General features: G+C 45.1%; 1 protein-coding gene across 2 annotated transcripts in view; it reads right to left on the bottom strand.

The window, feature by feature from the left end:
• Nucleotides 1-6200: 6200 nt before the first annotated feature.
• Nucleotides 6201-27061, bottom strand: part of VPS53 (VPS53, GARP complex subunit) — a 124544-nt gene continuing 103683 nt past the window's right edge. The window contains exons 19-22 of one of the 2 annotated variants that reach the window (XM_027517370.1): nucleotides 24543-24612; nucleotides 10942-11079; nucleotides 8706-8810; nucleotides 6201-8259 (exon numbers count right to left, since the gene is read on the bottom strand). In XM_027517370.1, the coding sequence (XP_027373171.1) occupies nucleotides 8089-8259; nucleotides 8706-8810; nucleotides 10942-11079; nucleotides 24543-24612 (484 nt within the window). In that variant the 3' untranslated portion in view covers nucleotides 6201-8088. The remainder of the gene's footprint in view (nucleotides 8260-8705; nucleotides 8811-10941; nucleotides 11080-24542; nucleotides 24613-27061) is intronic. The other variant, XM_027517369.1, reaches the window with a different exon arrangement.

The following is a 27061-nucleotide window of genomic DNA, read 5'->3' as shown; positions in this document are numbered from 1 at the left end:
CTCCTTCTCAGACTCTCAGAGCAAAGAGGAACTTGGTGAGCCTGGCCAGGAGACCACGGAGAAGGGCTGCTCTGTGCGGAAACCCCACCTGCCAGGCCTGACAGGGACTGAGAGGCTTGATTTGCTGGGGCAATTGAGATTTTCTCTTGGTTTCCGGGACTAGTGTTTGTATAATCATTTAGAAAAATAAATTTTTTTGGATTAACTAACCATATTGGTTGACAAAGAGAGTTGTCAAGGCAGGAGGAGAAGGGAGATAGAGGATGAGATGGTTGGATGGCATCACTGACTCAGTGGACGTGAGATTTGAGCAAACTCTGGGAGATGAAGGACAGGAAAGCCTGGCGTGCTGCAGTCCATGGGGTCACAAAGAGCTGGACATGACTTAGTGCAACTGCATAATAAAAGGGTGCCTGACTCTAAGGCCTTGAGACTGAGGAACTGGGAAGGGAAGGTGGTCCCCTTTAGAGATGGGGAATTCCAGGCAGGGAGACGAGTGGACCTGGAGATGCTCCCCAGAATTGATGGTGGGAACTGCAAGTGGAATGGGGTCAGCTGAGGCGGGTGTGGTGGACAAAGGCTAAAACTCTGAGAAACCTCAGAAGGCATAGCTGGTGTTTATGCCTGTGCTGGGCAGGAAAGTTCTCTGAAGGAGCCTGGAGTGAAAACTACGGGGGTGCCTAAGACCTTGGGGCTTGACACGGGCGGTCAAGGTTTGGAAGGAGGGAAGAGTCAGTGACGGAGACCTAGATGTTTGATGGGAGCCAGGAAAGCCAGGTGTGGAAGGAGGGAGGGGAGGAGTCCCAAGGGTGGGGAGGACTCGCCAAACCAACCGAGAGGGCAAAGAGGATGAAAGTGCAGAAAGAAGATCGTCCTTCCAGAGAAGTTTCTGGAAAGTAGTTGAGATGGATGCTGAATAAGAGGCATGCCTATAGGGGATGGAGGTGGTGGCTGTAATCTCTTGCTGGAAATGGTAACAAAGACCACAAGAGAAGTGGCATGGGGGATCTTAGGGGGTGGCAGGATAGAGGAAAGCATGATACCCCTGTTCACTTCTGCAGGCAGAATGGAAAAGAGGGCAAGCTCTGAGGAGCCTGGTGGGAGCGGGGGTGGGGCCTCCAGGGAAGGACAGCCAGGCGGAGTGCGGCAGCAAATGGAGAGTGGGTACCACATGGATGGCTTGCATGTGGCCAGTCCTCGTGCATAGTGGGGCCCAAGTTCCTGACTGGAACTCCTGAGGCCTCAGATTCCCAACTGTCACACGAGGAGATCTGGCCGAAGTTCTAAAAGCGGATAAACCTACATACCACCCAACCCTGAAGCCCATCGATCCGGCCCCAAGAGCCCCTGGTGAGGCCAGGGGAGTCCCACATGTCATCGTGTCTATACTTCAAGTCCTGAGAGGGTGGGGAAGCATCGCGTGCACAGACGTGCGAGGTCTCAGGTGTGAGATCTGGGGCTGTGGGCGTTTCCCGAGGAGGACAGGCTTCCTTTCAAGTGTTGCCTGAGCCCCCTCCTCCCACTTCCGGTTGCACTGCTTTCTTCTCAGAACACAGCTGCCTTGCACCACGGGTGCCTTGCTCTCTGATGTCCGACTTCTAAGGACGGCAAGGCTCAGTCCAGGTGGTGGCGTCCAGCGAGACTCAAACAGGATCTGGATGACAGTTCAGGGGTGTTGCTGAGCGGGTGGTGGACTTCAGATGAAAGGTACTCTTTTGTGTACAAAGGTGACCCCACCAAATGCCCCCTCCCCTTTGCACGGCAACCCCTGATGAGGGCCTGCAGCTTCCAAAGTGACTTCTGGGAACCTGGAATTCTTGAGATGTTTTGAGGGGCCAAGGAGCTCCACATAAAGCTTTGATTCTATCTTCCCTTTAAGAATGCATACTTGAAGCCTATTCTAATGACAAAATATTCTAAACTGTAATAACACACATCCTCAAATGTGTTACTGGTGTAAATGTTGAGATTTTACAGACACTTGGTGCATTAACCTGCCCTGTCGAGGCTGTTCTGTCTGTGTAGACCTCAGGATAAAGAGACTCACATCTGGGTAACCAGAGTATCTGGGATTGGAAGGAGAGTGAAAAACAACTGAGGGACATCCCTGGGGGTTCTAGTGGCAAAGACCCCGCCTTCCAATGCAGGGTGTGCCGGTTTGACCCCTTGTCTGGGAACAAAGATCCCACATGCTTTGTGGCCAAAAGAACCCAAAATATATAACAGAAGCACTAGTATAACAACTACAGTGAAGACTTTAAGAGAACTAACAAACAGAACCTGATACTGTTTGCAAATTGTTCGCTGGATTAAATCAAGATTTCTCTATTCTATGCAACCAAAGCAAAACACAGAAATAGACTGGATGCTGGGTAGATGCATATAAATTGCCAGTGTGTGCTCAGTCATGGCTGACTCTGCATCCCCAGGGACGGTTAAACAGAAAGCACTTCAAAGTTACGGTTAGGGATAAATTGCCACCCATAACCTTAGCTTTGAAATGCTTTCTATTTAACTGAAATAGTTTCAGTGTTCTCACGGATTTGCTTTGAAAGATATGTGAACTCACAAAATACATTAATAAAACATTTTATCTGTTTGTAGAGCGAGAGTCCTATGTGAAGTCGGGCCTCATACATGTAAAAAGCACTGGTGTAGAGCACGGAGCCTGGTGACGGAATGAGTCTTGAGCTGAATCTTGGCTCGTTTGTTCCCCAGGCCTCCAGGTCCACATCCATAAATCATGCCCACTTAACAGGGGTTTTTTGATCCAATGAGGTCTCTGCACTATCCAGGAGGCAGCAAATACTCAGTTCCCGCGATACCCAATAGCCCTGAAGGGCCTGGATCTCTCAGCCCCACTCACAACCAGGTGTTGCTTGCATACTAAACAGTAGCCAGGCTGCACCTAAAGCCCTGGGCTACATCAGCTAGACCTTCTGGCCCATCAGCGCCCTCCTCAGAGGACAGAGCCAGCCGGCCAGCCAAGGGGCCAACACTTGGGAGTGGTTGAGAGCAGAGTCAGGGCCGCAGTAGGGCGTGGGTATGAGGTTGGGGTGTGTGTGTGCGTGTATGTGTGTGAGCTCATGTTTTCTTTACACAACATTGGCTACTTTTCCACCTGCCTGCTAAAGCGTTTCACCGGCCGCCCCAGGTGGCCCAGTCACAGGACTGCAGTCTGTGCAGAATTCTGTGGACTGTGGTCTCTTCAGCAGGCGATGTGCTTCCCCTCTGCCTGAGAAGGGCCTTCCTTTTCCATCTGCACAGAGCGAGTGGAAGAAGCTGGAGTTTCTCTCTACTGTTTCACCTGGTGGCCCTGAAAATTGCAGCCCCACTTGGTAAATACTTTTCTTGGCCCCAGAAGCAAAGGGAAGTTTTATCAAGAAGCTGTTCTTAATTTCCTATGTGTTGAAAAATTACCCCAAACAGGAGGCGGCCCTGGGTCATGGCCATTGTGCAAATTCCATTTGATCACTGAGCAGAGGCTACCAGAGCTCTCAGACAGAGTGATAAGCATTCTTAGGGGACAAAGCATTTACAGGTTTTCCTATCACTCTATTGCCCAGCATTCTCTGTTATCAGTAGCCCCCAAGGGGATAGAGAGGGCCTGGTTACAGGGATTCCCCTGGCCTTGGGAAAGGTCTGAACATCTTTTGAAAGGTGACTGTGAAGCCATCCAAAGAGCTGGTGCATTTCTGGCTTCCCTGTTAGGTCTGCCTGTCCCAAGATAATCCTGCTTAGAGATTTTTGGGCATTGAAGGTCAAAAAAAAAGCCAGTGTAGGCAGGAATTTTGTCCCTGCCAGGAATGGCCAGTTGAAATGAGTTTCTGTGGACACCGGACACCATATCTAAAGACACAGGTTTTTGGGTGGAAGCCTTTGGCAACCCTTCTGATTTGCATTCAGAGGAAACTTGCCACATTTTCCACAACAGGCAGCCCAGCCAACGCCACCTGGGAGGGAGGAAGTTCTTTCTCTGCGTGTCTGCAGGTTTATCCCTAACTGCTACGGGAAACGGCAGCTGCCAGGGCAAGGGGAACAGAGGATGGAGAGCCTTTTAAAATTCTTGAGTAAGTCGGATCTCACCAGCAGGACCTAAAAAGGCAAAGGCTTGACATTCCAGTGCTTCCTGCAGATGCGGCTGCGCCCGGGGGGCAGGCTGTGTTGTCACCTGGGCTCACTCCTGTTCGAGTGAGCCCAGGGACAGAGCAAACTCTATGGCCACCTGCCATTCAGTCAGGTCAGCCACTTGGGGTCCAGGCCTGGCGAGTGACAACGAGGAGGTCACACTCACACCGCCTTGTGGCTGACAAAGGGTGCGTGTGTAGCCAGCTCTTGTGTGACCTTCACCATGCTGTTAATTATACCCCTGTTGACAGATACTAAAAACGGCCTTAAAAAAAAAAAAAAAAAAGGTCTTGAGTTTGTTACAATGTTGCTTTCTGTTTTATGTTTTGGTGTTTTGGCCTCAAGGCACCTGGGATCCTAGCTCCTCCACCAGGAATCAAACCCACCTCTCCCCCACCGCCTGGTGTATTAAAAGGAGTCTTAACCACTGGGCCACCAGGAAGGTCCTGGCTTTTGTTTCAAATGGACAGTCTTCACGAGCCACTGCTTACCTGGTTATGCAAGCAGGAAGGAAGATAATCTGGTAGGTCAGTCATCGGGCCATGTTCTTCCAGGTGGGTTATACAGAAAGGTTTCTTTCCTCATCAGACTGATTTCTGGCTACCCTATAAAAGTGGGGAGCTGGTGGAAAAAAAGAATGGGAACTCGGGAATGATCTCAAAGCCAACCTAACGGAAGAACTGCCACAGATTTTCCAGGGCTGAGGGGAACATCAGACTTCTTCAGAAGTTCACTGCAAAATGTCCACCCAGCTCTTAAGGAAACAGGACGGACTGACTGCGGACAGGACAGACGGCCGCTGGCAGTCACATGGAAAAGCAGGCTGAGTTTGGAACCGTGAGGTGCAGGAGGGCAAGTCAATGGGATAGGAATTTGGAGCACAAGGAGGCTTCCACATCAGAAGCAGGGTGCTTTGTACCTATTCACAGAGGGTTTCCCCACCCGTGGATGTGCCAGGACCTTGCCCACGAGCACCACGGTCTGGTTCTGTGCCCTGTTTCCTCCGGCTGTCAGTAGAGGCGCGCGTCTTCACCAGGGAGAAGGGCAGATGCTGAGGGGGAGCCCAGGCTTCTTGGGTGTGCTAATTTTTCACTATAGTCCGTTCTGTTTTCTGTCAACAGTAAGGAAATACATCCTAGCAAGTGACATCCAGTACTGCTTTAATTAACTGTAGTATTTTATGCTCCAATAATGCACCAAGAAATCACTTCCAGATGGGGAAAAGGAATGATATTTAGACAAAAAGGCAATTCCTTTACTTTCGGCAGATCGGTATCTCCCAAAGGTACAGAACAGAACCTTGAGGGTCCAGGGAAGCGGTGGGGCGGGGGGGAGCGGGGGGACGGGCGGGGAGAAGGGGGCAGCTTATCTATTTTGATACATATTAGAATTTGAGACTGGAAAATTATCTTTACTGTATAAAACATCCCAGTACTCTTTCTGCATGCCAGCATCTGGTGTGTCCGTGTTCCCAGGACTGTTGTTTAAATGGCCCAGTGCAGTCCTAATCGTTTTATTTTTAGCGATCTGACTTGGAGGGGACGAGAAGTGTGAAACACTTGCTTTCATCCTCAAGCAAGCTGGTTATTTTGGAGATTTTTCTTGCTAGCAAGAGGAATTTCATTTCCAGCTGTGAACTTCTGGCATTTTCCCTGGCGTTCCATAAACAGGGGACTAGGGTTCCTCGTCCAAGAGCAATTCAGGGTGGGCTGCTATCACATCCCCCATTTCTCCTGCTCACTCACCCTGCCTGCCTGTCACTGTCACACTGGTCCTCAGAAGTCGACTTTTGGTCTTGTTCTGTCTGTACCGAGGAGCCACCTGAGGCGTGAGAAAGTCGGCACACTTTTCTGGTGGGGTGGGCAAAGCCCTGGGTACTGGGTCTTTGTTCTTCAAGAGAGGGAGGTGTGGTGATAGTTGCTTCAATTCCCAGAACTGAGTTTGGAGGTCAAGACACCCTGTCCGTGGTGGTTCCTATTTCCCTATTATGATCCAAACAGAACTTTCTCCAGCCTGAGCACCTCTAACCACCAATCTAGAAGTCTGGCCACAGTAAAGACAGCAGAGAACTCTTTATCAATTATAAATTACCAATATTTATTTTAACCACATAAGGTAACTTCAAAGTTTTCTTTTTTCTTTTTTGAAATCTAGAGAAAGTAGAGGGAAGGAACCAGTACAATATCTAATTTAGCTGAATAGCAGAGTTGTTAGCTACTGTTTTGATCAATGAGGGCTCCTTTATATATATTATTTCAAAGCGACAATAATAAATAAATCTTCCGTTTAGGGTTTAGTCATCAAAACAAAGGAGAATCCTAGTCAGGACGGGGACAGCATGATTTCTGCCATGGTCCCTCCATCGACACAAACTCAAAATTCAAGATGCTGGCTATGAGCAAAAAAACATCTTTACTGTTTGGGTACCAGCTCAACTGTACAGTAATTACACTTGCTTACAGTCAGAAAAAAATACCCATTTGTGAAAATGTGCAATAGGAAATCTTCAATAAAGCAAGTTCTTATTATAACGGTTCTTCACAAGGAGTAAATATTATAATCATAATGGAACTTTTCAACTGTATGCTGGGCACTACTCCAGACTTCCAGACTGACTATTCACAACCTCCAGGCATTTGTACTTGTGAAAATAAAAAGGGCCTCAGGTGATGCTGATGCAGACCCCCAGCTGAGAAATAGGCTCTGTCTGTACAGGACTACATACGGCATTCAGCGCCCATCACCAAGACACCTAACGTAACTCCTACTGACATCTGTTGGCTCCTTGGAGATTACTGACGGTGTAATAAATCAAGAAAGCAACTTCTCTGGCTGTGACCACCTGGGGCTGGTGGTGGTGGAGGGGAAACAGTGCCTTGACATCTCAATGCCATTATGGAGATGTCCAGAAAGTGACTCCTTGTGAATGAACCACAAAAAGAAGTGTGGATCTGTAAACACCGAGAGTGACAAGAACCAGGTATGGGAGTCCACTGGCGTTTCCAGCTTCCCGGGCCGATGACAGACGGCTAAAGCGGCTGCCTGGAGATGGGCCCGTCACCCCTTCTTTCAGGAGTGAGAAGAGAACATTAACCTCAATTAGCATGGGCTGGATAACTTTCCCAGAGCAACACCATGGCTGTCTGGGCAGAGGGAAATCTATTGACTGAGCTGCCTGGGTGACCCACTGCACTACTCCCTACTCTTCCTGCGTTTTTTTTTTTTTTTTGGCTGGAAGGTTTACTTCCTTCTATTTTATTTTCTTATTTGGCCACTTATTTGGCCACATGGCACATGGGATCTCAGTTCCCTGACCAGGGATTGAACCTACACTCCCTGCACTGGAAGCTCAGAGTCTTAACCACTGGACCACAAGTCCCCTTGCGCTTTTCTTACATAGCCATCCTTTCTTCACAGGGCTCAGCTAAAGGCCACACCTCTCCTGCCATATCTATCATCTGCCATTTCATCACTGGAGCCCTAGAGCCAAGCCTAGAGGACATCTCTTAGGGGTCTGGCTGCAGAGGGCACCTCCAACAGCTGCAGGTGGGGGAAGCTGTGAGAGCCCAGCTCTCTGGCCCACAGTGCTAGGACAGAGCAGGGAAGGGAACAGGGCCACAGTCACAGAGGGCGGGACTGTGCGGGCGAGGCTGCAGAGTCAGTGATGACTGGAGCAGTCGGGAGCAGCTGGGGAACAGCCAGTGAAGCCCGGGAACCTTCTTCACCCACTGTGGCCTCTGCTACAGGAATCAGAGATTGCCTCCAGTCCTTACTTGGCTTCTCCCATTAGGCAGGAATTAAGACAAGGCATGGGAGCGACCCAGGAATGACCCAAACGTCCCAGGAAGTTTCAAGACTGATGATCTGAGGATCTGGGGAGCACAGGAGATGTGAGGGGCGTCCAGGGATTTGGTTGCGGGTGGCTCACCGGCCAGAGGGGAAAGTGACCCCTGGGTGCTCCTACAGTCTCTTTTTAATCAGTTTCTCCAGTTTGCGGATGCGTGAGGACTCCTGTTCAGGAGTTGGAGCCAGGAGGGACAGGGAGCTGGAGCCTTCGGGTCCTGAGGGCGGGGCGGGGAGCCTCTGGCGGAAGAGCTCCAGCATGCTGCTCTGCTCACTCCGCTTCAGCCCCTGAGGTGGAGACAAAGGAGGATGATGGCAGGTCTGGCCCCCAAGGACCCAAGGGCAAGTTCACTATCTGGTATTCACTAGGCTGAGGATTAGCGCTTTCTCCAGGGGAGATATTAGCCCTGGGTAGTAGCCCAGGAGAGAAGCAGGGGAGGAAGAAAAGGCAAAAGGAGAGGAGAGAAAGGGCTGAGAAGGCAAGTGGCCAGGCAGCAGGATGCGGGAGGGCAGCCTCCTCTCCTCGCAGCCCCGCTAAGCCTGGCTACCCGCCATCAGGAGGTGATGAGGGACATGGTCACAGGCCCTGGGTCCCCCTCCTCAAATGGTTTCTTGCAGCCTGGGCCCAACAGGGACACTTTGAGGAGGCCCCCAGGGGCCTATATTCTGCCCCCAAGTGAATCATGGAGTGTGAGAAGGATGCACCCAGGGACAGAACACGATGCTGAGCGCACCTTCATGTCCAGAATCTTCTGGAAGGTTTCTGTGTTGCAGTCTGTCAGGAGCTTGATGTAATTGTCCACAAATACCACCAACGGCTCGTGAGGGGCCATCACAACCTGTGAGGGAGAGAGGCAAGTCAGGCCTGCCGGAAACGCTTATGATCGGAGGCAGCGGAGCATCTTCTAGAGAAATGTCCCGATAGCCTGTTTCATCTCAGCATTCAGTTACAGCAATGCTTTCAATCAAACCCGTCAATCCTAAAGGAAATCAACCGTGAATATTCATTGTAAGGACTGATGCTGAGGCTCCAATACTTTGGCCACATGGTGTGAAGAGCCAACTCATTGGAAAAGACCCTGATGCTGGGAAAGATTGAAGACAGGAGGAGAAGGGGGCAACAGAGGAGACGGTTGGATGGCATCACTGACTTAACGGACATGAGTTTGAGCAAACTCCGGGAGATAGTGAAGGACAGGGAAACCTGGTGTGCTGCAGTCCATGGGGTCGCAAAGAGTCAGACACGACTTAGCGACTGAGTAACAACACAAGGCTTCCTAAATTTGCTAAATAAAAAATGTCACCCGAATTGCTTTTTAAGTACAGATTTCTATGTCCCTTCTCTGAAGATTCTAATTCACAGAGCCTGGGGAGGAGTCCCAGGGGTCTTTTTTAAAAAATATCAAGACCACAGGAAACACTGTGTTGGAGGGCCCCCTGTCTGGGACATTTCCTGGGTTTCTGGTACCTGCTCCTTCTGTCCTGACGTATCGTTGTTCCCAAGTGAAGTGTCACTCAGTTGTGTACAATTCTTTGCGACCCCATGGACTACACAGTCTATGGAATTCTCCAGGCTAGGATACTGAAGTGGGCAGCCTTTTCCTTCTCCAGGGGATCTTCTCAACCCAGGGATCGAACCCAGGTCTCCCATATTGCAGGCGGATTCTTTACCAGCTAAGCCACAGGGAAGGGATGGCCTCAAAAAGCATCGAGTTAAGTGGGTTTTCTCAAGAACAAAAACTCCACAACAGCCTCAGTGTTTCTAAGACTTAAAATCGGGAACTTCATATAACTACATCCACTTCACATACCAGGGCTTCCCTGGTGGCTCACTGGTAAAGAATCCACCTGTCGATGCAGGTGATCCCTGGGTTGGGAAGATCTCCTGGAACAGGAAATGGCAACTCACTCCAGGACTCTTGCCTGGAGAATCCCACGGACAGAGGAGCCTGGTGGGCTACAGTCCATGGGGTCGCAAAAGAGTCAGACACGACTCAGTGACTAAACAACAACTTCATGTACCACCAGCAGGACAGCCCTGGCATCAAACCCCTCATGTTCACAGTCATTTGGTTTTCATTGTGGGGGTCCAGTTTTCTTCCTCAAGTAGGCTGGTTTGGTTTTGGATTTCTGAGAATACAACTCAGAGTGGCAAGGAGAACTCACTCAGAAATTCTCTCCAAACCCTGCTCTCCCCCATGGAGAGTAAACCAGCCAGGGAAGAAATGCATTAGGCTGCTTTCAGTTTCATCAGGCCAAAGCCCAAGGTCTGTGGAGGCCCCTTGCCCGGTCCAGCCACGTCAGGGCTCGCCGTGACTTCCCACTCCTCCATCATTTGAGCCATTCTGCTTGCAGACTGACAAGCTCCATTTGTTCTCCAGCCTTCTCTCCCCTCCCCAGTAGGTTCCCTCTCCACTCGACAAGTCCAGGTGGAAATCAGATGCAGGAGTTCAAGGCTTCAGACATTCTTAGCATCATCACCCCACATATACTTTGTTAAATGGGGCTTTAGAAAACCATTTGCTGATTAGAATCAGGTATGCGACATTTGTTTGAAGTTCCTATAAGGTGGCAGAGCTTAGAAAGCCAAGAATGGGAGGAACTGAAAGCTGGGAAGCAGAGAGAAGCAGAGCAGAGAGACCGTGACTGGAGGCTGATTGAGTGACAATGCCACTCAGCCTCCCATCTTGGCCAAATCTTATTACAAGAGAATCCCATTACAAGAAAGAATGCATTTGTCAGACAGAATTACTGACCCCCACCCCGCCCCCCACAACACTGCACTGACTTTCAACAATAACTGATGAGGCCAAAGTGTGGTCCAGCCAAAGAATGCAGACAATCTTTTGGGACTGATGGGAATAGGTTCTAACCTGTGCTTTTTGAGACTAGTACTCAGTACTGTTTCAAATAAGCGATCAGGTAACTAGGCCCTTTTAATTGAAACCCTAAAGAAGACACAAGTCCCACCTTGAGGATCATCTCCGCGCGGGTCATGCCTTTCACCACGATCTTGGTATAACTGGCCGGGGCTTTCCTCACCACCTGAGAGCCGATGGAAGGCAGATCAAGCAGGACCATCTTCAGGGAGTGTGTGTCCAGCAGTAGCTGAGGGAAGAGAACAGAACAGTCCCAGCCACCTCACATGGGCACAACACCCAGTGTACTCATGCTGATAAATAACATTTTCTTGATATTAAAAATTTTTTTAATTTATTTTAATGTTTGGCTGCACTGGGTCTTCACTTCTGTGTGTGAACTTTCTCTGGTTGCATCGAGCGGGGGGCTACTCTTCGTTGTGGTGTGTGGGGTTCTCATTGCAGCGGCTTCTCGTTCTAGCTTGAGAGCCCTAGAGCTTGGGCTCAGCAGCTGTGGTGCATGGCATGTGGAATCTCCCCAGACCAGGGATCAAACCCACATCCCCTGCACTTCATTTAGAAAGCAGTTCAGGATATGTATGAAGAACCTTACAAATGTCTTAAACATTTTTGCTTATTGAACAGGCAAAAAATGGTAACTCCATACTGCTCTATTTTGGGTTTCTCTGGATGCTAGTGAGGATGTAGGAGATTAAGCCAAATTTAAACATCAGTATCTTGGGACTTCTTGGTGGTCCAGTAGTTAAAAATCTGCCTGGACCACCAAGAAGTCCCAAGATACTGACTCCAAGATTTATAATAAAGTAATTGAGATAGTGTGGTACAGGTGAAAGGGCAAATAGATCGATTGTGCTGAAGAGAAAGCCCAGAGATACAGTCACAGATACAGTCCACACAAATAGAGTCACCGATCACTCACAAAGCAGCAAAGGCAATTCAGTGGAGTAAAGGTAGTCTTTTCAACAAATGGTGCTTGAACAACTGAGCATCCACATGCAAAAAAAAAAAAAAAAGGAAAAAGGAATCTAGACATAGACCTTTCACCCTTCACAAAAACTAACCCCAAATGGATCATAGGCCTAAAGGTAAAACACAAAACTATAAAACTTCTAGAAGGTAACATAAGAGAAACCCTAGATGACCCTGGGTATGGTGATAACTTTTTAGATATAAGACCAAAGACATGATCCATTAGAAACTTACACTGCTGCTGCTGCTGCTAAGTCGCTTCAGTCGTGTCCGACTCTGTGCGACCCCAGAGACGGCAGCCCACCAGGCTCCCCCGTCCCTGGGATTCTCCAGGTAAGAACACTGGAGTGGGTTGCCATTTCCTTCTCCAATGCATGAAAGTGAAAAGTGAAAGTGAAGTCGCTCAGGTTGTCTACTTGAAAGTTACACAGTCGTGTCCGACTCCTAGTGACTCCACGGACTGCAGCCTACCAGGCTCCTCCGTCCATGGGATTTTCCAGGCAAGAGTACTGGAGTGGGGTGCCATCGCCTTCTCCAGAAACTTACACTACCATCTGTAAAATAGATAGCCAATGGGAATTTGCTGTATGTCTCAGGAAACTCACACAGGGGCTCTGTATCAACCTTGACGGGTGGGATGGGGAGGGAGATGGGACGGAGGTTCAAAAGGGAGGGGATATATGTATCCCTACAGCTGATTCATGCTGAGGTTTGACAGAAAACAACAAAATTCTGTAAAGCAATTATCCTTCAATTAAAACATAAATAAATAAATAAAAAAACAAAGACATGATCCATTAGAGAAACAATTGATAAACTGGTCTTCGTTTAGAATGAAAAATGTTTGTTCTCCAAAAGACAATGTCAAGGGGGTGAGAAGGTAAGCCGCAGATTAGGAGAAAGTATTTGCAAAAGATACATCTTAAAAAGGACTGTTATCTAAAACATACAAAGATTTTTAAAGAAAAACTCAGCAATAAGAAAACAATCCAAATAAAAAATGGGCCCAAGATCTTAACAGCTACCTCACCATATAGATAACAAGTAAGAATTTGAAAAGATCTGATTCCTGAAAATCAGTAAGCAAAAGAACAGCAACCCCAGTAAAAACAATACCAACGATGGGGCAAAGATTTGAACGGGCACCTCACACAAGTGGAAACGCCAGTGCTCATAGGACTGTGAAATGCTGTGTGTGCGTGCTCAGTTGTGTCCAACTCTTTACAACCCCACGGATTGTAGCCCGCCAGGCTCCTGAAACTTAATTTCACTAGTGATCCAGTAAACACAAATCAAAGCCACAACTGTGTATCATTTTGTACTCATCAGAAAGGCAAAAGTAAAAAGTTGAAATACCAAGTGTTGGCACACATATAGTGCAATGAAACTCACACTTAGCATGAGGTATTATAAACTGGTTGAAGCCCTTTGGGGGAATTTCCCTATTTCCTAGTGGAATCTGTACATAATCTGTGACACAGTACTCATATCCTTTAACGAAATTCTTGCCCATGTCAAAAAAGGTTCCTTGAATCCACTGTTCGTAAAAGCAAAAGATTGGAAGTGGCCTAAATGCCCATCAACGGTGTAGAATGGATAGACAAACAGTGCTATGTTCACGCGATGGAACACGACACTGAAGTTAAAATAAGCAACTCAAACAACCTGTATCTCACAGATAAATCTCAGAACTCATCTGTTGGGCAAAAGAAGCAACTGGGGAAATGATATGTATAGTACCATTTGGATAAAGTTTAAACATTTGCAAAATAAAATTATATATCGTTTTTGGATACATACACATGTAACTTATCAAAGCACATATGGGAATGATAAAATCAAAATAGTGATTACCTCTGGGCATGGAGGGAGAGGCATGGCAGGGTAGGTCCACAGGGGACTTCAGCCATAATTATAATTTATATAAGAAAGATTTACAGCAAATATGGGACCATGTTAAGATCTGCCTAAGCTAAGTGGGAAGCTGATATTCTTGACATTATTTTCTATACTTTTATTAACTGGAACTGTGTTTTTCCTTCTCTTCTTTTTTCATAGTATGCTATTAAATATCTGAGGCCTAGAAAAGATTCAACTTTATCTTCCATGTAGTAAAATTTCAGCATCTTGTCAAAATCAAAGCCATGTCTTAGCATTATTTGCTAGCAGGAAAAAAAAAATCAATGATTATTTAAAAACGTATAGGGATACTTCCTGTTTTTTCTGTACGTTCTACTTCCCAGAGAATATTATATGCATAAATAATTGTACAGTCTTAAGTGACAGGAAGAGTTTTGAATGAACCAGACATAACCCTCTAGTATCTCCCATATTTTGAAAGATAGGACATTCTCAATTTCTGGCCAGTCACAGTAAAATTCTCTCCTCACCAGACAGATGAACAGATGGAAACCTTGGTCTCAGGTTTTACTGGAAGTAATGCAGTCAGAAAAGGTGGGAGCTAGTCTGACAGACTTAGCAGTTGTCTGTGGGAAATGAAGGTGAAACGGCTCATTTATCATGAAAATCTGTTGGCTTTCATCTTTGAAAATAGCTAAAAGTTCATCTCCTTATGCATGAGGCACTGGGCAAGAGGTGGCTGTTAGCTAAATTTGGCTGAGCCTTACAGAAAAATTTTGGGGGTGATATGGCTGTTGCTGGTGGGCTGCTGGGGTGCAAAGCTGGCCAGCATGCTATGCCTGGGAAGGGTCATCGCCCATTAATGGAAAGCTCTGACACCTCTTGGGGGACAACATGACTATCACAGTGATAGAAACCTTGAGCAGACAAAATAAAGGCACACTCCTAGAAGGCAAAGGCCATATATATAACACTAAGTTCTGAGGTGATGTGGAAGAAACAGTTCAGGATATAAGGAATAGGTGGGCCAAGGTGAGGACATGCCTTGTTTCTTTCCTCGTTCCTTTTTTTTTAAGGTATAACTTTCATACAGTAAAGTACACAAAGACCAAGTACACAGCTTGATAAATTATTACATATGTATACACCCTATGGGGCTTCCATGGTGGCTCAGACAGTAAAGGATCCATCTGCAATGTGGGATGGAGAAGGAAATGGCAACCCACTCCAGTGTTCTTGCCTGGAGAATCCCAGGGATGGGGGAGCCTGGTGGGCTGCCGTCTATGGGGTCGCACAGAGTTGGACACGACTGAAGCGACTTAGCAGCTGCAGCAGCAGCAGCTGCAATGTGGGAGACCTGCGTTTGATCCCTGGGTCAATTCTCCAGGAAAGATCCCCTGGAGGAGGGCATGGCAACCCACTCCAGTATTCTTGCCTAAAGAATTCCCACATACAGAGGAGCCTGGTGGGCTATAGTCCATGGGATCACAAAGAGTTGGACATGACTGAGCGACTAAGCACAGCACAGCACATACACCCCACTGCCTAATTAAAGACATGAGACATTTCTCCATCAACAAATGAATGAACTCAGTGCTCTATGATGACCTACAGGGGTGGGATGGGGCTGAGGTGGGAGGGAGGTCCAAGAGGGATAGATATGTATGCATATGGCTGATTTACTTCATTGCACAGCAGAAACTAACACAACATTGTAAACTAATTATACTCCAAAACAAAACAGATGAAAGGATAAAGAAGATGCTGTGTTCACACGATGGAATAGTACTCAGCCATAAAAAGAATGAAATATTGTCATTTGCAACAACATGGACGGACCTAGACATTATCATACTAAGTGAAGTTAAGTCAGACAAAGACAAACATCATACGATATCACTTATATATAGTGAAATCTAAATACAATACAAATGAATTTATTTATAAAACAGAAACAGATTCATAGACATAGAAAACAAACTTATGGTTACCAAAGGCGAAAGGTGGTGGCAGGGAGGGGATGGATAAATTAGGAGTTTGGGATTAGCAGATACACATTATTATGGATAAAATAAATAAACAACATGGTCCTACCATATAACACAGGGAACTATAATCAGTATCTTATTATAATCTATAATGGAAAAGAATATGGAAAAGACGATATAATCTTCATATATGTATATGTACATGTATATAACAGAATCACTTTGCTGGACATCAGCAGCAGTACTTCAATTCCTCTATACTTCAATTAAAAAAATAAATTAAAAAGATGACTTGGGACATTATTTGCATCCCAGAAGGCTTCCTTGGGTTCTCTTCCAGTCAATGCTCTCTCTTCCTTCCCAACAAAGGCTACCACTCTTCTGCCCTATGTGCCTCAGGACTGGTCTGCTGCTCATTAATCTGCTATGAACATTCTTGTACATGTCTTTGGTGGCCACTGGGGGTAGCATCTATGCAGAATTGCCGGATGAAGGGGTAGGCATATGCTTAGCTTTAGGAGAGACTGATAGTTTTCCAGTTTGGTTGTACTAATTTCCAGTCCTACCAGCAATGCCTGAAAGTTCCAGTTGCTTTACATTCTCACCAACACTTGGTATTCTTGGTCTTTTTTAATTTTAGCTATTCTGATACTGTGATTTTAATTTACACTTCCCTAGACAATTAATATGCTTACTGGTGAGCCTCTTTTTGAAGTACCGGTTCAAGTCTTTTGCCATCTTTTGTAATGGCTGATCATCTTTTTTCTAATTGATTTGTTGAGGTTTTTCTAAAGTACGTTTTTCAACTTTATTGAGGAATAATTGACAAATACACTTTAACCGCATACATTTAAAGTGTACAAGGTGATTATTTGATATACATACACTTTGTGCAATGATTACCAAGATCAAGATAATAAACTCTCCTTTTGTGTATGTGGTAAGAATGCTTAAGATCTACTCTCAGCAAATTTCAAGTACATCACACGGTATTATTAATTACAGTTACCATGCTGTACATTAGGTCCTTGGAACTTACTCACCTTAGAATTGAAAGTGTGTGCCCTCTGACCTCCATCTCTCCATTTCCTGCTTCCCCCAGCCCCTGGCAACTACCATTTGATTCTCTGTTTGTCTGAAATTGAGTTGTTTTTTTTTTTTAAGATTCCACACAAGTGATATGTTAGAGATTTTTAAAAGGATATATTTAGAATATGAGTACTCTGTCAGTTACATATATTGCAAATATCATCTGCTACTCTGGCTTGTCTTTTGAGAAAAACAAGTCCTTAATTTGAAGTACTCCAAACAGTCTCTTATTTTACGATTAGTACTTTTAATGTTTTGTTAAGGGATCTCTGCCTAACCCATAGTCATAAAAATATTCTTTTATCTTCCAGAAGTTTTGTTGTCTTATCTTTCATTTTCAGAGCTATAATCCACCTGGAGTTGTTTTTTTTTTTTTAAATTTGAGATAAATTCACCTTTTAAAAGCGTACTGTTCCATTCCAGACATCTCATCATGCCACAAATAAATTCCATGGCCATTAGCAATCGCATCTCTTTCCCTCCTCTCCTCCAGCCTTTACCAACCAGTAGTCTGTTTTCTATCTTGCGGATTTGCCGGCTCTGGACATTCCATATAAATGGAATCATACGTTCTGTGACCTTTTGTCTATGATTCTTTCACTTAGCATGTTTTCAAGGCTCATCTATGTTGCAGCATGAGTAAGTACTTCATTTCTATTTACAACTGAATGATATTCCCTTGTAAGATTAAGCCACATTTTGTTTATCCATTCATCAACTTATGGGCATTTGAATTGTTTCTACTTTTTGGCTATTATGAAAAATGCCACTCTGAATATCTGTGTACAACGGTTACGTGACACACTTTTCCAGTTCTTCTGGGTTTCTATCTAGGAGTGGAATTGCTGGGTTATATGGTAACTCCATGCTTAACATTTTGAGAAATGGCTAAACTGTTTCCCCAAATGGTTGCAGCATTTTGGATTTCCACCAGCAGCATATGAGGGTTCTAATTTCTCCACATCCTCACTGGAACTGATTTGTTTTTTTGGAAACTGACTTTTGTATATGGTGTGTGGTTAGGGTCAAGATTAATTTTTTTCCGGGACTTCCAAAAACAGAAAAACATAAAACAGAAGTAGTACTGTAACAAGTTCAACAAAGACTTTAAAAATGGCCCACATCAAAAAATTCCTTACAAAAAATAAAGATTGATGTTTTTCCCATGTGGATATGCAATTACCCAGCAGTGTTTACTGAGAAGACCATCCCCTCCCAACTGAATTACAGTGCTGCTTTTGCCATAAATCCAGTGTCTGTGTGCGTGTGGTCAATTTCTGAACGCCATTCCTTTCTGTTGGCCCGTTTGTCCCTGTGTGCTTAATTACTTTAGCATTAAAAGAAGCCCTGGTATCTTGAAGTTTAAATCCTCCAACTCCGTTCTCTTTCTCAAGAGTTATTTCAGCTATTTCTGGTCTTCTGCATTTCCATCCAACTTTTAGAATCCGATTATCAATTTACATTCACACCACAAGCACCCATCCCACCCCTGTTGGGATTTCACTCTATAACTTTGAAAGAATTGACATTTTAAAAATACTGAGTTCATGGGACTTCCCTAGAAGTCCAGTGGTTAAGACTGCTGCCAGTGCAGGGAGTATGGGTTCAATCCCTGGTTGGGGAACTAAGATCCCACATGTCATGCAGAATGACCAAAAAAAAAATTATTGAGTCTTTTAACATATGAACATGGACCTTCCTGTCATTTTAAAGATTTTTCCTTAATATATCTTAATATTGTGTCACTTTTTGTGTAGAAGAGTCACACATTTTTAAAATACTTATTACCAGCTAGATTTTAATGTATATGGTTTCATTAAATTTTTTTAAAATTGTTTGTTGCTGGTATATACAAATACTGGAAATAATTTAAATACTGACCTTATATTGGCTCCCACCTACTAAATTTCTATTCTAATAGTCTGTCTATAGATTCTTCTGGATATTGTCAATCACAGTCATGTTCTCTGTAAAATGTGAAAAATGACAGCTTTGTTTCTTCCCGTCTAATTGTATACCTTTTATTTCTTTAACATTTTATTTTTTGCCTTATTTTCCTGGCCAGGACTTCAAGGGCAACGTGGGACAGAAATGTTGACAACAGACATCCTTGTCTTGTTCCTAATGTCAAGAGAAAAATCTTTGTATATTTGACGATTAAGCGTGATGTTTATGGCAATTTTTTCCCCCATTAACTGATTCACTTCATTCATGAGCTTGCTCAGTCCTCCCATCCCCAGGACCTTGATGATCCTGCCATGGGCATTAACCCCTGCGGAGCGTGGCTGTGCCTGTCTCTTTGCTCTGTGTGGCACAAAGGGAGGCCACTTTTTGACTGAGTGATAGAGGAGGCTTTAAGTTCTCGGTGGACAGGATGGTCTCATAAAAGTCAAGATGGGCCAGAGCTGATGACACAGAGAAAGGTGAGCGGTTAACCAGGCAGTGAAGAGATTCAAAAAGCTCCTTAGAAATAGAGAAGGGCTGAGCAAAAGGGAGAAAGCTCTACAGTGTGCACAGACACACAAGCACATTAAGAAAGAAGGAGAAAGTTTAGCTCTTCTGAACACACATTCTATAATCAGAAAATCTAGAAGGAACTTACTTTAAGCACTAATTGAGTTTTGTGTCATTTCTCAAAATAAAATTTTATTGTGGATATCACTTAAGTGGGTATTATGTGAGGGTGGACCACTACATTTTTAAAACAAAAAATCTTGTTATTATGGAGAGTTTCAAGCATGTATGACATAAACAGAAGAATACAGTGAATCCTTATGCAGTCGGTTGTACTAACCAGAGACATTCTCACATGCTCATCTCAGTTCATCCATGCCTACAATACACTGGCTCTCAGCTTGGGGAGGGGGGTTCATCCTCCCACCCTCGGCTTAGATACCTGGCAATGTCTGGATGCATTTTTGGTTGTCAACATTGGCAGGGTATTACTGGCAACTAGTGGGTAGTGGTGAGGGATGGTGCCAAACATCTTATAATGCACAGGGCAGCCCCACAACAAAAAAGATTCTCTAGCCCCAAATGTCAATAGTGCAGAGGCTGAGAAACCCTGCTGCAACCACTCCCTGTCCCTCACTTAATTTTTCTGAGGTTAAATTTACATACAATGAAATGCACAATTTTTAACTGTACAGTTTTGACAAATGGATTTATCCATGTAGACCATCACATATGTTTCTGTATATACCCTTTTAAAATAAAATCAGCCTTAACACATTTTCTTCTATTCCTAGCTTGCTAAGGTTTTGTCGGTCTTTTAAAAAATGGTCATTTACATGTATTAAATTTTATTAGTACACTTTTCTCCCCCCAAAGGAGTGCTTAAAAACACCCTGGGTCCTTTTCCTGACACAACAGTGAGCTGCTTCCTCTGGTAAGTTTGTGCAAATGGATTCCATTTCCACTGTGTGCTCAGTCATACATACTGTGGCCAGAAGACTAATTAATGACCCTGCAAATCCCACAAGATTCTCTGAAAATCACAAACTAGCAAGAAGCATGACAAATACTGGTATGGTTCAGTTCCGCGTGCCCTTGCAATTGCTCAGGCAGACTCTGGGGCCCAGGGGGAAATAATTTACTTTATACAGTGATCAGGGAAAGAATCAAGAGCAGGAAAATGTCTCCTTTACCATTTTTGACACAAGTATTAAAATGCAATCTAAAATTAGGACCTAGTACCTCTGTGGCAAAGCAAAGGCAGACTCTGAGGTTAGGCCTCATCCTCGACTCTCACAGCTTTTGTTAAACTTGGATTACAGCTGCTCTAAGATTTGTGACAGAATCTGTTTCATCAAGACTTTTTTTTTTTTTTTTAAGCAGAAGTTTTAACAATTTTTTTTTTAATGTGGACCATTTTTAAAGTCTTTATTGAATTTGTTATGATACTGCTTCTGTTTTATGTTTTGGTTTTTTGGCTGAGAAGCATGTGGGATCTTAGCTTCCCGACCAGGGACTGAACCCGTACCCCCTGCATTGGAAAGTGAAGTCTTAATCACTGGACCACAAGGAAAGTCTCAGAATCTGTTTTAATCTATGAACTTCTCTCTGGTAACTTCCAGTTTCCTGTGGTTTTGCTGCTTGAGTGATCATGCCTCCAGCTCCATGACTGCATGGGCTTCTAAGCCCAGATACTCACGGCAAGCATGGACCCCAGCTAAACCTGAATTTCACGTGGGAATCTTCCAAGGGCCACGATGCCCTACAGTTCCTACTCATGGCCTCCCCACCCTTCACCCGAGGCAGGGCCTATTGAGATCTATGCTCCCCTGTCACCCACTCATGTTTGTCTGGGGTCTGATAAAGTCAAATGCCAGTTTCCAGATGGTTTTCTCATTCACATCTCAAAGCAGAATACTGGCCAAACTGATACTTTTCTGAAGATGCGGGCTTTTGGAGTCTGAGTTGATTATTTTAACATTCTTTTAAAGAAAGGAAAATCTGAGGAAAATAGATATGACATTGGATTCATGTGACAAGATGAAAATAGCATGGTTGCTGGACACTAAATCAGCTTGCAAGGCCTGGGCAGGGCTGCAAACTCATGGAAACATGTTCCCAATGAGTCAACTCTGTTCCAGGGGCTTCAGCAACTCTAGAGACTTGAGAGAATTAGTTTCTAGAGACCAGAAACAGAATCCAAAGCTTCTCCTGGACACACTAAGAGCAACCACTCTACATCCTCTCTCATCACACACAGCAGTGAGGTGAACAGAGGGTCCCCGGTGAACATGTGCTCATGAAGTTGGACGTGCTGGGGCATTATTATTCTGCTGTTTCCCGAGGAGAAGGTTCATTCTGTGCTTATGACGTGCAAGAGGCAAGAATTTCCAAACACTGAAACTCTACACTCAGATGCAGTTGGTCAGTGTCTGAATCCACACAACCTCCCAGGACGTTTGCTGAAACAATGCTTCTGACTCTGCTAAGCTGGTCAGCCAGACAGCCCACGTCAAGCATTGACTAGATGTTTCCATGTGAGAAGACAGGCGCTGACAGAGAAACAAACTATTAATAGTAAGAGCTGGCATTTGCTGAGGGCTTCCCATGTGCCTGATGTTGGGTCAAGCGCTTCAGTGCATTGTTGTTATTCAGTCACTAAGCTGTGTCTGACTCTTTGTGACCCCATGGACTGCAGCAGGCCAGGCTTCCCTGTCCTTCACTATCTCCTAGAGTTTGCTCAAACTCATATCCATTGAGTCAGTGATGCCATCCAACCATCTCATTCTCTGTTGTTCCTTTCTCCTCCTGCTCTCAGTCCTTCCCAGCATCAGGACCTTTTCCAATGAGTTGGCTTTCTGCATCAGGTGGCCAAGTATTAGAGCTTTAGCATCAGTCCTTGCAATGAATATTCAGGGCTGATTTCCTTTAGGATTGACTGGTTTGATCTCCTTGCTGATCTTCTTCAGCACATTATCTTGTTTAATCCTCACAACTACCCTGTGAGGTGGTACTGTGATTATCCCAATTTTATAGATGAGGAAACTAAAGCCCTTGAAGGGTAAGTAATTTGACTAAGGACAAACAGCTGCTGGCTGGCAGAGACAGGATTCAGCATCAGACCTTAGTGATTCTGGAGCCCATAACCTTAAGGCTCACACCTACTGCCTTGGTATAGTGTAGGAAGGCCACTCACTTACAAAAAGATTATAGAACAAACAGCACTTATGAGATTCAAGAGCCTCTGGCTTTGATACTTTCTGATGGACCCATGATGCACCAGGGCACATGCTGACCTGCCACCCTCCTGAGGCCTGACTCAGACCAGCACGGCCAAGGGCCCAGGGTTGGGGCAAGTTATGGAGCTAGGAGAGCTGAGCCACCACCCAGTCAACTAATCCAGTGGAAGAGCAGGAGTTATGGAAATGCCTTGAACTATATATTCTCCTTACTTAAAAATGTAGTTCTTTCAAATACAGAAAGCAACTGAAATCAGTTCAGTATTGCTGATTTAAGGTCTACAGAGGATTTATTTTAATGAATATAAAGGGATCATACATGATCAGTACATGAACAGCTCGCATCTAAGTAAGTGTTTTTAAATAATTAGGGGCTGGGGGACCATACTCAATATTTTGTAATAACTTCTAAGGGAAAAGAATCTGAAAAAGAATAGATATATGTATACATATAACTGAATCATTTTGCTGTACACTTAAACTAATACCACATTGTCAATCAACTGTACTTCAATTAAAAACAAAGAACAACTAAACCTTCAAAAATAATGAGAATAAAGGCAAACTGAGCCTTGTGTTTACATTTGTATGAAGATTAAGGAGCTACAATTAAATGGCTCGAACAATTATAAACAAACAGAAAATGAATTAGGGGCTGAATATTATTGTTTGTTTTTAAAGGAGCTTAAACTGTTCTCCAAACTCAAGCTGTTCAAATTACAGAGTGTGAACAGGTGGTCTCTGAGCAGAGGCAACTGCCATGGCACCCAACTCAACTCAGCAGTGCTGAGGCAACACCATCTATGTAGACAGGTCTTGAGGCATAGAATTCAAGTGAGCAGGGTTGGGCTGATGGAGGAAGACTTGCTGGGTGAGGTGAACAGAGCTTCTCTGTACCAAAAAGATGAGCCTGTCTTTGCTTGCTGCTCCTAGGCGGTCTCTGCCCCAGCCACTAGGACCCCAAATAATCAAGAGCCATTGTGGCTCCCTCTGCCCAGATGCTTTTCTCCTAGTCCTCCTGCAGCCCCAACTCTCAGAGGTGCCTCTTCCAACCATCCAACCTAAAGCCACTACTCCTCTTAGAACAGAGAATATACAGAATATAAATATGTAAAGAATGTGCCTTGCAATATGCTTCCCTGGTGGCTCAGACAGTAAAGAATCTGCCTGCAATGCGGGAGACCTACGTTTGATCCCTGGGTTGGGAAGATTCCCTGGAGAAGGAATGGCTACTCACTCCAGTATTCTTGCCTGCAGAATTCCCTGGACAGAGGAGCCTGAAGGGCTACAGTCCATGGGGTCGCAAAGAGTCGGACACAACCGAGCGACTAAAACACTTTCACTTTGCAATGCATGAACGTGGATTTGATTCCTGGTTGGGGAACTAAGATCCCACGTGCTGTGGAGAAACTCAGCCCACATGCCACAGCTACTTAAACCTGGGCACTGCAACTAGAGAGTCAGAGTACTGCAACACAAAGATTCCATGTGATACAGGGAAAATTCCATGTGCTGCAACTAAGACCTGAAGCAGCCGAATGAATGAATAAATAAATATTTTAAAAGAGTACATCTCTATAAAAATATGACTGGAAAATTCCATAGACAGTGAAGCCTGGTAGGCTACAGTTCATGGGGCTGCAAAGAGTTGGACACGACTGAGCGGCTGAGCACACGGCACATAAATACGTAAAGAATATAATGAATATCATGCTCCTAAGGTATTCTTTCATATAACCTAGCTTTATACCCTGCATACTGAGGTAAAAATGATCTTCTGACTTATTTGTTACTTGTATGTTATCTGTCTCTTCTTACTAGAGTGTAAACATCATGAAGGGGAGGTCTTGTCTGCCTGTTCACTGTGGTATGCCCTGTCCCTAAAATAAGGCCCAGGTACCAGGGGGTGTGCTCAATGGAAAAAAAGCTTTAAATAAATGGATGAATGAATTCAGCTGCCAGATCATCATTCTGTCCTCAAAACAGGGGAAACCGGTGGTTTTACTTTGACCTAGTACCTCTGGACTAGGAAGATACGTGGTCTGACCCACAGTGAAAGCGAGGGGAACAGCCCTATACCAGCTTCATCTCACCTGTTCTGCCCCCACCATGCTGATTGGCTTGCACTTGAAGAGGTGGGTGATGAACTTGGGAATGAAGGAGCTGTGGATAAAAAAGAAGTGACAGATGAGGTTCATTTTCTCTTTGGTAAAGAACTGCAAAAACTTTTCTTTTTTTTAAGTTCCTATACTTCCTTCTAAAGAAAATGGAGAATTAAAGTAGATATTCTTATGTCCTACCAGCATGCACTCTTCCCCCCCCCGCCCCCCTAATGAAAACCCTGGTTTTATTTAGGTAAATCTGGCCTTGGGATGCTGGGGAAAAGCTGATTCCTCCTAAACAACAGAGGTGGATTCTAATTAGCCTCAGCCAGGCAGAGCCTGGGGTTCCTTGGGTGACTGCTGCTGGTGCTGACAATTCGAGGACATGATCCAAGCCAGGGGGAGGGAAGGACTTCACTGCACAGCGGGGGCAGGACTCTCTTCTTTTTTAGCCTGTTTGTGTGTTTGGATTTAACATCTAGAGCTGTCATTTTCCCACTGTTCTAAGGATGAAGCCAGGCCCAAGGAGAGCAGGGTCAGTAAAGAAGCTAGGTCCTCAGTAACATTGCTGAACCACTGCATCTTGGGATCTGTCCCATCTCCAGACTTCAGTTATATGAAATAAAAAATTCACTGTTTAAGTCAGTTTGAGTCAGGCCTTCTATGACGAGTAGCTGAAAACATCCTAATGGATGTGACAACCGAATATACATGAGGTGGTTATGGGATCTTAAATGCGAAAATAGGAAATAATTGCTAAGGGAGTAACTGTCAGATCAGAGAACAAAATACACAATCTCCAAAAAATTTACTGGGGACTGAAGGGCAACCTGGGCCAGGTGAACTGATGATGCTCATCTGGGGAAAGGGAGAATATAATTTTAACAGGTCAGGAGGGTTTTTTTTTTTAAAGAAAATCCTGCAGAGCCCTGAGTAGGGAAGGCTGAGTTGTATTGCTGCTGAACAGAAGGCATGGGAACCAGAAATGCCTAAAATCAGGCCAGATTCGAAGACCAGGAGAACACAGGGCCCATGGCCGAAAGCAAGATTTGGAGGCTGAGGTAAAGGCTGGCCAGCCTCCCCATCTCCTCACTTGACAAGCTGCTCTCAGACTCATGCCCGCCATCCTCTTTGCTCTCTCCACATTTTTTCCAGAAGGTTTGTGCCACTCTGATATCCAGAGACCTACTGGAGAGCCCACTGGCATGGCACTGGCACCTCCACCCCCGCACATCCAAGACTCTGCCCTACCCTGGATCCAGGCTCAGAGACTAGATCTCGTCTGTGCAGGCATTCAAGTCAGAAGCCACAGACTTGCCCTCAACCACAAAATCCAGTAAGCTCTCAGTTCTTCCCTCAACATCCACACCCACCCTTCCTGACCGTCCCCGGCTGCTGCGCTTCTCCTTCTCACTAGAGCTCTCTCAGTTGTTTCCTAGCTGGTCTCCCAGCCTTCAGCCTCATCATTTCTAATCCATCAGCCGTTAATGGGATTTATTTCAGATGCAAATATGAGCAGGACCCTCCTCTGATCACAACTCTTGCAGACAGACCTTCCTCGACTGTCTAGCCCCATGCAGATCCTACGACTCTAGGCAATCTGAATCCTCCGTGCCTCTGCTCACACTGCTCCCTCTGCCCGGAATGCCTCCCCACCGCCTTGTGGGTCAGGACACACACATATCTCCCGGACTCTGCTCAAGGACAGCTTTCCTGTGAAGCCTCTCCTCAGTCTCCTCCACCATACTCTGCAGAGTCCACAGACCTCCAACCTAATAAATAACCTACTCGGTTATACTTATTTGCTGACATGTCTATTTCCTTCCACTTGACCGTAAGGCAAATGAAGCCAGGGACCACGTGTACTTAGTCAAAGCACTGAATTCTGCAGCTGGAATACAGTGGGTGCTCAAGTGGCTGCATGCTGAATGAACAATAAATAATAATGGCAGCAGCTAATACTTTTTAAATGTCGGCTTGGTACCAAGACTTTACCAGGAAGTTTATATGACTTCTCATTTTTTTTCCTCCCAATCACTATTAAGAGATCTGTCTCATCATCCCCATTACTGAATGGAGGAGAATCCACTGAGTGGATGAGGGAAGTCACTTGTGGTTCAAACAGTAGTTTCTACCAGGGGGCTGATCTTGATGTCTAAATAACAGAGACTGTTGTTGCTTCAGAGACCAATAGTGAGATAAAAAAGTTAGAGGGAAAGAAATGTCAGCCCCAGAGATCAGATCTAGGGGAAGGCCAGCTAACTGATCAGGAGGCAGTGAGAACAAAGGACTACGTGGCATGGATTCTTCCTGCTCTCAACTGGAGTCAGGCCAAAAAGTACCATGAGACTGAACTACAGCTAACTGCAACGGCACACAGTTTATAACCTAAGTTACTTCAAACTAAGTAGGTTTTGATCATGTGCTTCATCTGGCTCTGTGTGCTGAACTATAGGAGGAGGGGTGGGGAAAGCATAAGGATCAGGGACACGTCTTTGGGGGAAGAGTTC

This window comes from Bos indicus x Bos taurus, chromosome 19 (assembly GCF_003369695.1).
Source record: "Bos indicus x Bos taurus breed Angus x Brahman F1 hybrid chromosome 19, Bos_hybrid_MaternalHap_v2.0, whole genome shotgun sequence".
NCBI classification, from domain to species: domain Eukaryota; kingdom Metazoa; phylum Chordata; class Mammalia; order Artiodactyla; family Bovidae; genus Bos; species Bos indicus x Bos taurus.
Note: the sequence above shows the minus strand (reverse complement) of the source record. Positions and strands in the feature narration are given on the sequence as shown.